General features: G+C 46.4%; 1 protein-coding gene across 1 annotated transcript in view; it reads left to right on the top strand.

The window, feature by feature from the left end:
- The first annotated feature begins 396 nt into the window (after positions 1-396).
- The window catches only part of CDS1 (CDP-diacylglycerol synthase 1), a 33,570-nt gene continuing 18,827 nt past the window's right edge, over positions 397-15,139 (top strand). The window contains exons 1-3 of the mRNA XM_077301003.1: positions 397-1,458; positions 13,195-13,322; positions 14,212-14,308. Of these exons, the coding sequence (XP_077157118.1) occupies positions 1,396-1,458; positions 13,195-13,322; positions 14,212-14,308 (288 nt within the window). The 5' untranslated portion in view covers positions 397-1,395. The remainder of the gene's footprint in view (positions 1,459-13,194; positions 13,323-14,211; positions 14,309-15,139) is intronic.

Below are 15,139 nucleotides of genomic sequence, written 5' to 3'. Positions count from 1 at the left end.
CACACGTTGGTTAATGCACTTTCAGTGTGCTGGGTTTTCCTGCACTTCTGCGCACTTTGCTCAATGCCCTTTCTTAGATGACTTTCCAACTCCGTACAGGGCAATCCAGCTACCAAACTGCATGGAAAGCGCCTTATCCCTACCCCCAACGTGGGTGCAAGAAGAGCTACTTCTAAAGCGCACTGGATGCGCATCATCCAACTTGTGCAGAACGAGAAGGGTCCGTATCCCTTCCCGACCTCCCCGTCAAAAAGCAAAAGAAATCCCCGCGCCGTCTCTGAAGCTCCTTCTGCGCAACCGCAGTGGCCCCTTTCCCTTCCGAAGGGGAGGGGGGGAGGGAGGCAGAAGAACACGCGGGGGGCGGCGACAAACGACATCACACCAGGGGGCGTGGCTCGGGCGCCGCGCGACGGTCGGAGCGGCCGAGCGCGAGGGGAGAGGTTGCCGGGCGAGCGCGAGCGGGAGAGAGAGAGAGAGAGAGAGAGAGAGCACGAGCCCCCGCTGAGCTTTGCGGTCGAGGAGTCGCGTCCAACCCCCCCTCCCCTCTTTAGCGGTGCGCGTGCGCGTGGCGTTAGCAACGCGGTAGCGTCCCTCTGGCGGGAGGGGAGGGGAGGGGAAGAAGAGGGGAGCCGCGCGCGTGCTCACCTGGAGGCGTTGCTGAGCCTCGGCCCGCAGGAGCACGGCGGGAGCGCGCCCGCGCGCCACTGGGGGGAGGGGCGCTTGACCACGGGGTGCCTCCCCCCCACTGAAGGGTCCTTGAGGAGGAGGAGGAGGGGGGGCTCACCTTTCGTGACTAGGGAGAAAAGGGGGAGGGTGTCTGCCACCCATTGGGGGGAGTCGGCTCCCCTTGAGGGGACTGACTTTTAAGGAAGGGGGAGGGTCTGGTTTAAGCCCCTCACCTGAAAGGTGAAATAATGATAATATAGAGATATTTTAATAGGTCCCTTTTAAAGACCTTACCTGACATTTTGAGGTGGCCACTCTTAAAAAAAAAAAAGGTTTTATGCAGAGGAGACTAGAAGTGGGTCTTGCTTGGCTTGGAAATCTCTATTTTGGGGGTGGGGGGCTCTTGAAGCAAGGAAGGTTTTTACAGGGGTCTTTCTCAAGGAGGGGGAGGCTGTCTGTTTAGGGACTGCCTCGCAGGGGTCATGAGAGAACCCTTTTGAAGACATAGGATCTGTCCAGAGGTGCCACTTATTTTTGCAGAGTCGGGGAACGGGAGGGGGGGTGTCATTGGTCAGGGTGGCAAAGTGGGTGGCAGGGCCTAAACTTTTAAAATTAAGGTCAGGACTTACCCCCGTTAGGCAGGCAGGCTGGCCCTGTGAATGCAGCCGCCCCACTTCCTCCCTCCTCGCCTTTGCTTTTGCTGCTGTTTATTGACCTTACACCAGGGAAATGTCGGAGCTGAGGAAGCGAGGAGCCGGGGGAGACCACGGAGCTCAAAGCATCCCTGACAAGGTAAATCTGAGCGGGCGTCCATCGCCTTATTCCCCTGCCTCTAGGGCAAGGGGACTCGGAAGGTGCAAGGTCTGCTTTTGGAGATAATTATTTAGGTCAGCTGCCCTTTTTGTTTGGGGTCCGATGTGTTACTCCTTCCTTCTGACTACACACATTCCAGTCTTGGCTTCCTGAAGGGCCGTGAAGGTTGGGACTTGACACCATCTCCTCTTTCACTCAGTTATAATTTCACCTTCCGAGACATGCTTGAGTAATGAAGACAGGTATTTATTTTCTTCCCCCTCCCTCTTGTGAAGTTGTACTTCTTTCCTAATCGCTCTTAAGACCAGTCAGTGTTGTATCCAGAAGGGGCTATGTGAGCTAAGAATAGATGCATACACAAAGAGACCTTCCCTTTCAATGTTTGGAGAATAAATTGTGAGTTGGTAAAATGTTTAAAATGTGTGGTTATGTCTTTCTGCAGCAAGAGGCCATTTCTTTGGTACCTGCAGTGTGTACTGTACGTAGGAGGCTCTTACTTGTAACTCTCCTCCCCTTTCGTGGTGTTTAGCTATAGGGTGTAAACAGCTAGTTCACAGTCATACCTTGACCCTGTGTACAGAGAAGGAAGTAAAACATGTACAGGCTGAATTTGCTTTAGTGGTTAAATCAACACCTCTATGACAGTTTGTATCTTTTGCAACTTTTGAACTCTGGCAAACCTTTGCCTATGGGCTCGAGCAGTGGTTTGAAGAATTGGAAATGATGCTTAAAAAAAAATCCACTGATTTGATTTTGTACACGTGGTTGGAAGGCAGAGGTGGGCAGAATAGTGCATGATTTGCACTCATGGTTTTTGTAGTTTTTTATGTAGCAGAAAGACAACCTTAGGTTTTGAATGATTTATGTGATTCTTGTGCTAAATATAAATCAAACTGACTGTAGGACACAATAATTGTGTCTTATTGGAAGTGTAAGGTTAATTTTCAAGCAGTGCATGCCATGAAATATTGTAGCATTCTTTTTGGGGGCCAGGTGCTTGAAACATGAGTCTTCTTGTTCTTTGGCATTTTGATTATTTACAGCAATAAAACAAAGGAAGATATCAACACGGATTGTTTTTTTAATATGAATTCAAAGCCTAGTTTTTTGGAAATGTGTAACATGTTTTCCTGAACAGGTTTATTATTTAGTGGTGTTCAGACTTCTTAGTCTGCTGAAAATCTTTCAGGAAGTAGGCTACTTAGACTCCAACTTTCTGTTGCCAGGGAACTCTTTCCACAGTAGTAGAAAAACTAATATATTTACATGAATCTGGAGTCTTTTCTGAGATGTGAACTCAGGGCTATTTCTGAAATCAGTACCTGGGGAAGCAAGCCTGTGTTCAGATTGTACTGCTTCAATTTACAGTTGGGTGCTTGCATAGTTGAATGGTTGTCCATGGAAAAAAGAATTCCCTGCACTCAGAAAATTTGCACAGCAGGGAAAATACTTCTAGTCTTGTTCGCTCCCTGACATTCTAGTTTTCTAGTTATTTTAAAAAAAGAGTTCATTATTTTGTGAGCAGCAGTCCGAATGAGCGCAATCCCGACTATTTACTGTTCGTGAGAACTAAAATTCGCTTCACATAGGGACTGGGCAGAGAGTCATAGCTCACTGTTGTCCCTTTGAGAAAATGTAAACAAAATGTAAGAGGTATCCTGCTGGGTCAGACCAGTAGTCTTTTTAGTACAGCCTCCTTTTTCACACAGTGACCAACCAGTTGTCCCAGAGAGACCAACAGACAGGACAAAGAGGTCAAGAGCTTCCTATGATATCACCTCAGTACTGGCATTTAGAGATTTACAGCCTCTGGATATGAAGGTGCCCATAAGTTAGGATTTTTTTGGTGAGTGTGACAGTACTCACCAGTCAGGTCAGTGCCTGGCCTGGATGGCCCAGTCTCATTAGGTCTCAGAAACAAAGCAAAGTGAGCCCTAGTTAGTACTTGTTTGGGAGACCTCCAAGGAAGACCAGAATTGCTATGCAGAGGCAAGCAATGGCGAAACACATCCGTGGGGTGCCCTAAGTTGTTTGCCACTCAACAGCACCTTCCACCACCAAAGTGGTCAGACTTCTGGGTGCATGACAACATGGCACCCTTTTGGATACATGGCAACCCCTCTAAAGATTTCCCCATGTGTGCCTGAGGTACTTCCACAATCATGTGAAGAGGGTAATGGTTTTACATTCTGGTAAGAATACTTTGCACCTCATCCAAAGCAACTCTGTAGGGTCCCCCAGGCTTCAGGGGCAGGAACCTGGGTGAAACTTTTCCAGATATGTAGCCTGATGCTTGGAGCAATCCTGTTTTTCTCATTGGAATAAATGGATCAGTGAAGCTGGGCTTTCTGGAAAGACTCTAGGTTCCCTAACTCTAAAAATATGGTGATGTGACAAGTGGAAGATTCCATTAGGGAGAAGCATTTGACATTCATAATCTACGGTGGTGTATTATATCTAAATTAGACTACTGCAATATGCTGTACATGGGGCTCCCCTTAATGAGTGTTTAGAAGCTACAGAGGCTGAAAAGCTGACTGGAGTGGATCATAGAGACAATATCTCTCCAGTTTTGTTCTGCTTACATTGGCTCCCATGTTGCTTCCGAGCCCAATTCAAGGTAATGGTGTTGACCTATGAGGCCCTGCATAGTTTGGGGCCAGCACAACTGGCCAGCAGAGCACAGAACCCTGCAAGGGGCATAAGGAGACAAGCGGTCCCTCAGATAGGCTGTGGATGGTCTTAAAGGTTAATTCCAAAACTTTGAATCTGATCTGGGCCACAACTGGCAACCAATGCAGCCGCCTCAGCACAGGCTGGATGTAAGCCCTCCAAGATGTACCTGTGAAGCCCTTGGTGGCTGCATTTTTACAATTTACAACAGTTGCAATTTCTGAATCAAAGGCAAGCCCACATAGAGCAAGTTACAGAAGTCTATTCTGGAGGTGACCATTTAATAGATCACTGTAGCTAAACAGTCCTGTCTGGCTGCCTGTCTGTCCAGCCACAGGACCTATGTCTTGGAGGGGTTGAGTTTCAGGCGACTTGGCTCTAACCATCTAGCGACCGCTTCCAAACATCTGGTGAATGTATTTGGGGGGGGGGGGGAGAGTCTGGGCAGCCGTCCATGAAGAGATAGAGCTGGGTGTCATCCGTATAACTCTGAACCAGCTGGGACAGAGGATGCATAAAGAGTACCACCCTGTGTGTTACACCGCATGGGAGTCGATAGGGACATGATAACTCTTCCCCCATAGCTACCCTCTGTGTCTGGTTCCGGAGAAAGAAGTGCAGCCATTGAGCTGTTCCCCAAATTCCTGCCCCAGTGAGGTGGTGGGCCAGTAACTCATGATCGACCATGTCAAACTAGGCCAACAGGTTGAATAACATGAGTATAACTGATCTGCCTCGATCCAACTGGCATCGGAGGTCATAGATCAAGGTGTCCAACACCGTCTCCACCACATGTCCAGGACAGAAGCCCGACTGGTATGGGTCGAGTCCCGAAGTTTCATCCAAGTATGCCATGTATCAAAAGCATGCCTTCTGCTCTTCAGCAATAGTCTTTTGCCTTTTTAAAAAATAGCTTGAAAATATATGGAGGAAGAGAAGTGGAGTGCACAGTTTAAACAGTTCCATGTAAGTTGTATTATAATGTTCAATGTAAACCGCCCAGAGCTGCAAAGAAATGGGTGGTATAGAAATCGAAATAAATAAATAAATAAAAATAAAATAAACAGTATGTAATCGATAGTTTCTGACAGGCGCATGAGCACTGTTGTATCCTTAATAGTTAACAAACACCAGTTTCCTTATTTCTGTTCCTTTTTTTGTTTTCATAACATTTGCAAGCCTTGCAATAGTCTGTTAACTGAGGAGCGTAATATTTTGTCCTCAGAAAGGAAGCGGTCCTATGCCAAGTTACCTGATATAGGTGTCATTTGGCTTATTTATTTTATTTATCTATTTATTAGACTTCTATCCTGCCACTCCCAGACAGCTGACTTGTGGCAGCTCACAATACAGTAAAAGCATATACCCCATACAAACAGAATAAAACAAATAGAACAATCCAGGTGGCGGCCACTACGGTTCCTCATTTAGACCCATTATTCCTCAAACATTATTCCATCTAAACATCCGGAAGAAGTTCCTGACAGTTAGAGGGGTTCCTCAGTGGAACAGGCTTTCTCGGGAGGTGGTGGGTTCGCCATCGTTGGAGATTTGTAAACAGAGGCTGGATAGCCATTTGACGGAGAGGCTGATTCTGTGAAGGCTCAAGGGGGTGGCAGGTTACAGTGGATGAGCTATAAGGTTGTGAGTGTCCTGCATAGTTCAGGGGGTTGGACTAGATGACCCATGAGGTCCTTTCCAACTCTATTATTCTATGATTTTACCCATGTCCAGGTTATGGCAATCAACTGTAATATCTGGGGGTGGTAGTAGCCCCCCCCCCCCCCGCAGAAGGAAGGACCTGCTCTTATCACCCATATTTCTAAGTAAGGATGCATAGGATTGCACACCATGTTACAATGACACTTATATCAGGTAACATGGCATAGGACCGCTTCCTGCATTATGTTGTCACAGGCAGCGCAATCTGAAACAGAGGTACACATTTCCAAGGTCACTGACTTTAATGGACTTAAAATATATCCCTGCTTAGATTGCATGGTTCAATACTTTTTGAAGTACTGTGGGAATGTAGAGTTAGGAATGTCTGTAGTATTGTCAAGCAATTGTATTTGGAGTCCAAACCTCTGACTTCTGGCTGCGTGATGCTTCTGTTCTCTGGCACGCTGGTGCAAGGGAAGCAGAGACAGATGACAACATTGGAGATGTAGGTGGACACACCATTGATGCATCAAGGTCTGTATTGTCTTCTTTGACTGGCCAGAACTGTCCAGTATCTTGGACAGAGATCTTTCCCATCACCTGGTACTTTTTCCTTTTAACTCAAGATGCCAGGGATTGAACCTGGGACTTTCTAGGTGCAAAGCACTGAGCCACCTTCTCAAAATCTCACCTCTCCTTCTCAAAATCTTCAGTATGCCCTCAGATATCAGACTTGAAATATCCAGTGTGATAAATTAAGCAGAAAGCTGAAATTAAAGGCCTTTTTGTGACGTAGCTGACGTAGCCATAGAACGGCCATCGGTCTTCTGTGCCGAATACCCAGTCTGTTCCACTTTAAACTGATGCGGCAAACTCGCCGGTTGTTCAAACTGTGCAGTGATATTGCTAGAGCATTCCTTTTGTCTTGATGTAATTTAGCAGCTGAAAATGCATTGAACCTCTAGTCAGCTTTCTATAGACACTCTGCCAAGAGTTCTGTGAAGAGTTTGCTGACTTTGGTAATATGAGAGAGGATGTGCTAGACTGCAGATGCTGTCTATTAAGGATAGATGTTCCATTTCCTTGCATCCTAAGTAATAGGAGCTAGAAACAGGCAATACTGAACTGTAACCATCTGAAAATTAGCTTGAGGTTACATTGCCCACCTTTGTATGGGTGGAAGCTTAGAGCTGCGGTTCTTCCAAATACTGCTGAGGCTTGTGCTTGGAACCAGATTTTCTTTGGGTGGCTTCTACACAAGGATGACTCCTCTAGCTCTTTGGCTGATTTGGGTTAGATGCACTTTTACAGTGAAAAATTAATTTGCAGTACAGCTAAGAAGTTTTAGTAATCTAAGGAAACTTTTGACTAGTTCCAAGTCCTTTCTGAAGGGTTGGTTCTGGGGGTCTGCTGCTTTGTCTGTCAGCCAGTGGGGTTCCACAAGATTCCTTATTGTCCCTTGTGATTTTCAATATCTGTAGGAAACTGCTGGATAAGGTCATCTGGAGGTTTGGGCTGGGTTCTCACCAGTATGCAGATGACACTTAGCTTTATTTACTGGTTCCAGCTGATCCCAGAGAGGCTGTAGAAACCCTGAACTAGTGCATGGAGGCAGTCTTGGAGTGGATGCCAGCTAATCAACTGAAGCTTAATTCCAACAAGATGGAAGTCCTGTTGTCAGCATGTCTTACCCAGAACTTAAGTTGACACCTGTTCACGATGGGGTTGCACTCCCAGTTAAATAGGTAAAGGTATCCCCTGTGCAAGCACCGAGTCATGTCTGACCCTTGGGGTGACGCCCTCTAGCGTTTTCTTGGCAGACTCAATACGGGGTGGTTTGCCAGTGCCTTCCCCAGTCATTACCGTTTACCCCCCAGCAAGCTGGGTACTCATTTTACCGACCTCGGAAGGATGGAAGGCTGAGTCAACCTTGAGCCGGCTGCTGGGATTGAACTCCCAACCTCATGGGCAGACAGATTCAGACAGCATATCGCTGCCTTACCACTCTGCGCCACAAGAGGCTCAACTGTCATGCACTAATGGATTTGGACCAGGAGCCTTGTTGTTGTTGTTGTTGAATAATAATAGTTATTAAATAGTTAAATAATAGGTCTGCAATTTAGAGGTACTTGGACCCAGACTGGATAAGTAGGTGACAGCAGCTGTGGCCACGAGTGCCTTTTACTAGCTTTGACCAGTTAGTAGGCTTTGGCCTTTCCTGGGCAGAGAAGATCTGGCCACTGTGGTGCTTGCCCAGGTTACATCTACCTAGATTAGATAATGGGGCTACCCTTGAAAAGGGTTCAGAAACTTCAGTTGATGCCGAATGCTGCAATCGGGATGTTGACTGGAGGGGGCAGGGTTCATAGAGATCATATCACTCCAGGCTTGCCCCACCCTGTCTTGCTCAGTCGGTTTCTGGACACAATTCAAGCTTCTGGTGCTTTAAAGCCCTATTTGACTTGGGAGTGTGTGAGTTGGAGAGTTTAGTCCCTTCAAAACCACCCGACCACTATGGATATCTTCTGAGGCCTTGCTTTGGGTTTCTCCACCTCCTGAGAAAAGGCAGGTGGGATAGGGTCTCTTGGTCATAGCTCCAAAACTCTGAAACTCTCACCTGAGAGAGACACTTTTGTCCCCTCCTGTTGCCGTCTTCTGCCAGGCTTTTACCCCATCTGGCATTGTCAGTGATCCTTCTTCCTGCCCTATTTTAGGTTTTTCAAAGTTTAGTTTTAGTTTGGGTTTTCCATGTAACAATATATTTTTGTTTCAGTCCCTGCCCGCCTCACTTGATCCAGTTGCGAGCTGAAGCCCAAAGCTTTAAGCTGCCTGGCAGGGAACCAGGGGAGGGGACCCTTTCAAGGCCCGTTCTTAGGAACGGGCTTTGAAGCTAGTCTTTAAATAAATGCACAAGCATTTAATGGGGAGAAACAACATTTAATGGGATGGAGCTCTTCAGTTATCAGTTGTTTGCATTTAATCCGATCCCCACCAAATAATAGTTGACTACTCCTATGTGATAGTGATGGTAATTTAGTTTTGCACCCCTCTTAAGGCTGTGAGGCCACAAAGCTACTTTGCCACCTCGGTTTATAAATTAACCTTGTAAATGATGGGGAAATACCTGTGTCAGTTATGCGAGGGTTTGTGAAGTGTTCCTAGAGAGTTGCCAGAGGATTTCTAATTTGGTCCACCTCTCAAGTGAAGCTTGAGCCACGTTTGACTCATCTGTTTCGAGGTAGGTGGAATACATATTGTCCGATTGCTTTTAAAGATGAAATCCTCAGCGAAGCTCTAGAGCAGGGGTAGTCAAACTGCGGCCCTTCAGATGTCCATGGACTACAATTCCCAGGAGCCCCTGCGGGCAAATGCACAGAATTCTCATAGAAAGTTCAAGGTGCTCAGGAATCTTCTCACTTCAATTTTGGCTTCTGTCTTGGTATATTTTAGCTGATACCACTGTTGGTTTTCAACTAGTATGGCAACATGCTGACCTCCGATGACCGAAGGTAAAACGGTGTCACAGTTCAGGGCTTAGTTAGCAGTTATGTGGTATCCTCATGTACTCCTTCCTCCCTTATCATTCCCCATTCAAGCATGTCCTAATAATGATTTCCATTTTCACAGCAAACCATTGTTTATGTCCCAAAAATGTGGTTTGTCTTTTCCCCTTGAAATGACCCTTCCAAACCAGGATTAACCAGGATGAAATCACAGTTGGTAATTCTGATCAGTAAGAAGACGCAGAGAACATAAGTTATGATTCAGGTTCAAGAGCAGAGTGCTGTTTAGGATTGCGATCGAGGCAGGTGATAACAAAGCCACTTTGGGTCGTCCTGCCATCCTGCCATCCTTTTTCATGCATCCACTTGGGTGTGAAGTACAAATTATTATTATTATTATTATTATTATTATTTCGATTTATTTCCCGCCACTCCCAAATGGCTCGCGGCGGGTTACAATGTCTTAAAAAACCCATTAAAACTCCCATTAAAAGACTTTAAAATGTCACAACATGGCAGCACAATAATAAGATCCCCTTCCTACCCCCATTCCTAAAAAAGGGGGGGTGGAGGAGAAGGAGGTCAACGATGTTCAGGAAGCCCGAGGGAGAGCAGTCGATGTACCCCGGCAGCCCCAGCCTCAACCATAGACCTGGCGGAAGAGCTCCGTCTTGCAGGCCCTGCGGAACGTTAAAGGGTCCCGCAGGGCCCGCAGCTCACCTGGGAGCTCATTCCACCAGGTGGGGGCCAGGACCGAAAAGGCCCTGGCCCTGGTCGAGGCTAGGCGTGCTTCCCTAGGGCCGGGAACGACCAGAAGATTCTCACTCGCAGAGCGCAGAGCCCTGCGGGGGGCATAGGGCACTAGGCGGTCCCTCAGGTATGTGGGTCCCAGCCCGCGTAAAGCCTTAAAGGTTAGAACCAGAACCTTGAACCGGATCCGGACAGCAATTGGTAGCCAGTGCAGCTGCCTCAGCACAGGCTGGATGTGGGCCCTCCAAGGTGTGCCGGTGAGGACCCTAGCGGCTGCATTTTGTACCAGCTGGAGTTTCCGGATCAGAGACAGGGGTAGGCCCGCGTAAAGCGAGTTACAGAAATCTAATCTGGAGGTGACCGTTGCATGGATCACAGTGGCCAGGTGTTCGGGGGACAGGTAGGGCGCTAGTAGCCGGGCTTGGCGAAGATGGAAAAATGCCTGGCCGGCTACTTTCCTGACCTGCGCCTCCATAGTCAGGGAGGCATCAATGGTCACACCCAAGTTTCTAGCCTGGGACGCGATGGTAAGATGCGCCCCTGCCAGGGTGGGTAAATGCGCTTCCTGTTCCCGCCCCCTACTTCCCAGCCACAGGACCTCCGTCTTGGAGGGGTTGAGTTTCAGGCGAATTACTGTCTTTGTGGTTCATATTGTAAATGTCTGTTCTCGTGCATTGGCTAATGCTATAATATAAGGTGACCAGATTGTCCCACTTTTGGAGGGACATCTGGGGGCACCTGGCAAATTGTAACTATGCAGTCCGTGCATGCGCGTTTGCGCTGGGGCTGCCGCGCATGCGCGGGACCCTGGGCCGCCCTCTCCGCTCACCACTCCGCAGCGGTCCGCGGCAAGCAGAAGCTTGCGGACCGCTGGCCTAGATCATGCCTGTCACCGAAGCCTGGATTTCCTTGTTCCAGCCACCAGAATAGCTGATATCAGTTTAATTGCCAGTCTGTCTGATGCATCCTCATCCAGGAAATAATAAATTATATTGGCAAATCAATCCTTTTAATTTATTCATGCAGAGAAGATACCAAAGGGAAAAGTGCCATGTCCCTTCAGAGGGGCATGGCAGGGCGGGTTGGCCTGCTGACATAACTTCCGGTGTTACTCAAAGCCTGGAGAATATTTCAGGGGTATGCAATAGTAACAAGATCAAAAAGCACTGGCTTTGAGTGCTTCCTGAGTGTCCTGCAGAGTGTGTGTTTGTGTGGTGTGGTGTGGTGTGGTGTGGGAGGGAGATGGGTGAATGCCCCGTCTGTTCTCTGAGAGTCAGACTAATTTTTGAACCAAAGTCTGCAACTCATGTAGACTTACAAAACTGTCACTATTTTTATATATATAAAGTTAAAGTATGAGTCTTAAAGGTGCCACTGGACTAAAACTTTGTTTGTTTGCTTCAGATCAACACGATAACCCATCTGAAACCATTTATATGTGATTTTAGTAGAAACAATGAAGGACTGGAAAGATTCAGGACACTTCTCAAAGAACTTTTCAGTTTTTCCAGTGGAAAAATTGGGAAACTTTTAGGAGCATGGAAAAGGAGCCCTTGTGAAATATATTCTTCATTAGAAAGAGTGAAAGGTATCTTAGTACAAGGTTTTTCATGCTTATAAACACACAGTATGGGGGAAGAAAATCTGAGGATATGCCAAATAGTATAATTTTATATCATAACTAGGAGGAAAGCTCGTTAATAAAAAAAAGGCAGAGGGAGGGCAAAAGGGGCCCTGCAGACCAGGGTGGGCCTTGCAGCAATGCCCAGACTGGCGCACCAGAGTGCAGCTGGACAGCCCCCCTGAGCTCTCCCTATGGCCAGGAGGGCAGGGAGTATGGGGCAGCTGTGACAGAGTGTACCTGGATGGCCCTTCCCGGTGGTCAGGAGGGTGGGTAGCCCAGTGCAGGTGCAGCAGAGCACATCTGGATGGCTCTCCCCAGTTTACCTCCTTCTGGCTCTTCCTTCTCACACCAAGCGCTGGGAAATGGTATAAAGGAGGAGGAGGAGGAGGACGGGGGCGGGGAAGAGCCTCTGACTGGCCCTCAGTGGGGGGAGTATCATCACCCTATTATGGGCATGTCCCTCAGTGAGAGCCAATCAGAGGCCCAGCACATTGTCCAAAGGACCCAACGCTTTTTATGAGGTATGCATGATTTATAAATCTATTTTATGTAGTTAAATCAGTAAAAGTTTAAGTATTGAAAATGAGTATTGGATATCATTGAAAAGTAAACATTGCATGCAATTCAATTTCACTCCCAAATTTGTTTTTTGTTTTAAAAAAAAAAACAGCCCCCAAACCTTTCCCTTCCTGACTTATCTAGGCACTAGTCACAATAGGAATACTTACTCTCTCCCCTTCACCCCTCTTATTTTGTTACCTTTGAGAAATTTCATGAATGTTTCTGGTTTTTATGATTACAGGTCTTCACATTTTGAACATGAGCTTGTGCTGTTTGAGCTGTCCTGCTCTGGCCGCCTATATCAGTGTTGCTTTAAGTTTAGACAATGCTAGCAAAGTTTGAGACTATTTACCATTAGGGAGAAAGTTTAGGATAAAGAATGCTGATTGCCTAGAAATAACTAAATGCTGGCAGCTCATAGTTTTAAAGGGCTTTTGTATTCTTGGTGGGTCAGGGACAGCCTGGCTAGGAGTGCTGGAATTTGAGCTGGAAAACGCTCTGTATAAGGCCGAAGGCCTGGGATTTCCATTGTGTGATCAAATAGTATTAGGTACATATGTGTACACTGAGATTGGTAAGTCAGGTCATAAAAATAATAATACAATATAATAATAGTGCAATAATAACAACTTCCATTTTAGAGTCTGTCCTTCCTGGCGTGAGTCTCTGTGAGAGGTAGTTTAGAACCTTGACTTTCTAAAGTTTGAAAAATGATGCTTTTGATTCGTTGGAGGCAAAGTGAAGTTTTCAAGCTGTGTGTCACCTCCAGCACTGGTGGCCATGTTCCAGCTGCTTTCCACATCACACTTGGGCAAGTGTCTGTTGCAACAAGTTTAAGCTGTCGGTGTGGCTTTATTGCAAGACCACTAACTGTATGTAATTCGTATTTTTGTCGGTGTACTTAGCTTTCCAAGCCTTAATAATATGCAATTTCTTTTCTAGGATGTGGACGGAGAGGATAGGTTTGGAGAGCTCGACCTCAGAAGCAATGCCGATGTTCCTGAAGTTCCTCCGCCGTCAGACAGAACTCCAGAAATTTTTAAAAAGGCCTTATCCGGCTTGTCTTCCAGGTATTGGAAGAATAAAATTAATAATGCATCTGTACAAGAATTACCGTGAATGTAATCTTCTTTGCAGAAGTAGACTGCATGCAAACCAATACTTTCTTTTACGACTCCATTGCTTGGAGCTCTGTTCATCAATTATTTGGAGCTATATTCAGGCAAGCATTTGGTGCTGTCAAAGGTAGTTAAGTATCAAACAATTGCAGTTGCTGATCTTTGAAAAAGAAATTGAAGCATCTTGTTTATAAGGCTTCATTGATATATCATCTTATCATTCTGTTCCCAGTATGAAATCATTCTGCTAAACAGAAAACTGTACAATGAGAGAAAAGATCAAAACCAGAACGGTTCTAGTATTCCCACCTGGATTGACTGTAGAATTAGTGAACAGTAGTTAAAAGAACTGCACATAATATTCCTCTGTTCACAGCTATTTCTATTGTTAGCTGTAGATTTAGAACATAGATTGGCTCTGATCTTTCATTTTCTTAACAAATGTTCCTGGTGGGTTAGAGCAGGGGTAGTCAACCTGTGGTCCTCCAGATGCCCATGGACTACAATTCCCATGAGCTCATGGGAATTGTAGTCCATGGACATCTGGAGGACCACAGGTTGACTACCCCAGGGTTAGAGTCATTGATTGTCAAGGAAAGCAACTCTGCCTTTTCTGCTGTAGCTCCCTGCATCCCTGAGAGGTTGTAAGGTTCACCTCCCCTCCCGAAACCATTCTGGGCACCATATGTGTTTGTGGGGGGGGGGCGGTCTGCAGTAACCACACTCCCTATGCAGTGGCAGGGTCCTTACTCATGGGAACAGACCATAGGATCCAGCCCCTTCTTTTTGAGGAAGCAGATAATTATAATGCAGCATTTTATGTTTTTTTTTGCCTTTGCAGGTGGAAGAACTGGTGGATTCGTGGGATTTTAACCTTAGCTATGATTTCATTTTTTTTCCTGGTCATATACATGGGATCGTTCATGTTGATGTTGCTGGTAAGCTTGTTAAACCACCAGGTGCTCTGTGTATCCCTCCTGCCTCTCCCCCCCCCCCCCCCGTTTTTAAAATCTGAAACCCAGACCACCGTCAGCATATTTGTACAGACTGATCCCCAACCCCTTCTTTGCTTTTATAACTGGGAACTAATTGTAGTTCTAGTTGGAAACCTGAAATTCACATCTGCAGTAAATGGAAAACACCAGAGCTCTGATTCATCCCCCTAAACAAGTCTGTGTACTTTCCTTTTTGCAGTAACATTTGGGACAACTGTTTTTTTTTTCTTTCTGCTTACAAATGAATGAGCCTGTGCACGGAATCCCTGAAATGATTGTATTTTTTCAATTAGGTTCAGGTATTGCATGAAGAAGAATTTGCATGGGAAGGGGGGAGACAGCATAAGGCCAAGAATGTGTCATTGAGTCACAAATGATTTGTAGCAACCTCAACCATGGGGTGTTATGAAAGGTGAAGTGCTTTGCGATTGTCTTCTTCCACAAGGCAACCCCTAGTCTCCCATCCAACTACTGATCATGCTGGACCCCTGCTTCACTCCCAAGCCCTGTGAGCCCAGTCCAACGTTGGCTATTCAGGCTACCACGTTGCTAGTTTAATTATACTAAATACGACTTGTGTAATTGTCCAAATATGAGCTGTTCCACTGACTGGGGTTGGTCAGGGACTGTGAAAACAGGACTCGATACTGTGGCTTGAAATTAACTAACTGCATTCGGTCTTGACAATGGTTTTGCATGATGTTATGAATGCAGAAGAGCCTCTTGTGGCGCAGAGTGGTAAGGCAGCAGACATGCAGTCTGAAACCTCTGCCC

This window comes from Paroedura picta, chromosome 10, assembly GCF_049243985.1.
Source record: "Paroedura picta isolate Pp20150507F chromosome 10, Ppicta_v3.0, whole genome shotgun sequence".
Classification (NCBI taxonomy): Eukaryota; Metazoa; Chordata; class Lepidosauria; order Squamata; family Gekkonidae; genus Paroedura; species Paroedura picta.
Note: the sequence above shows the minus strand (reverse complement) of the source record. Positions and strands in the feature narration are given on the sequence as shown.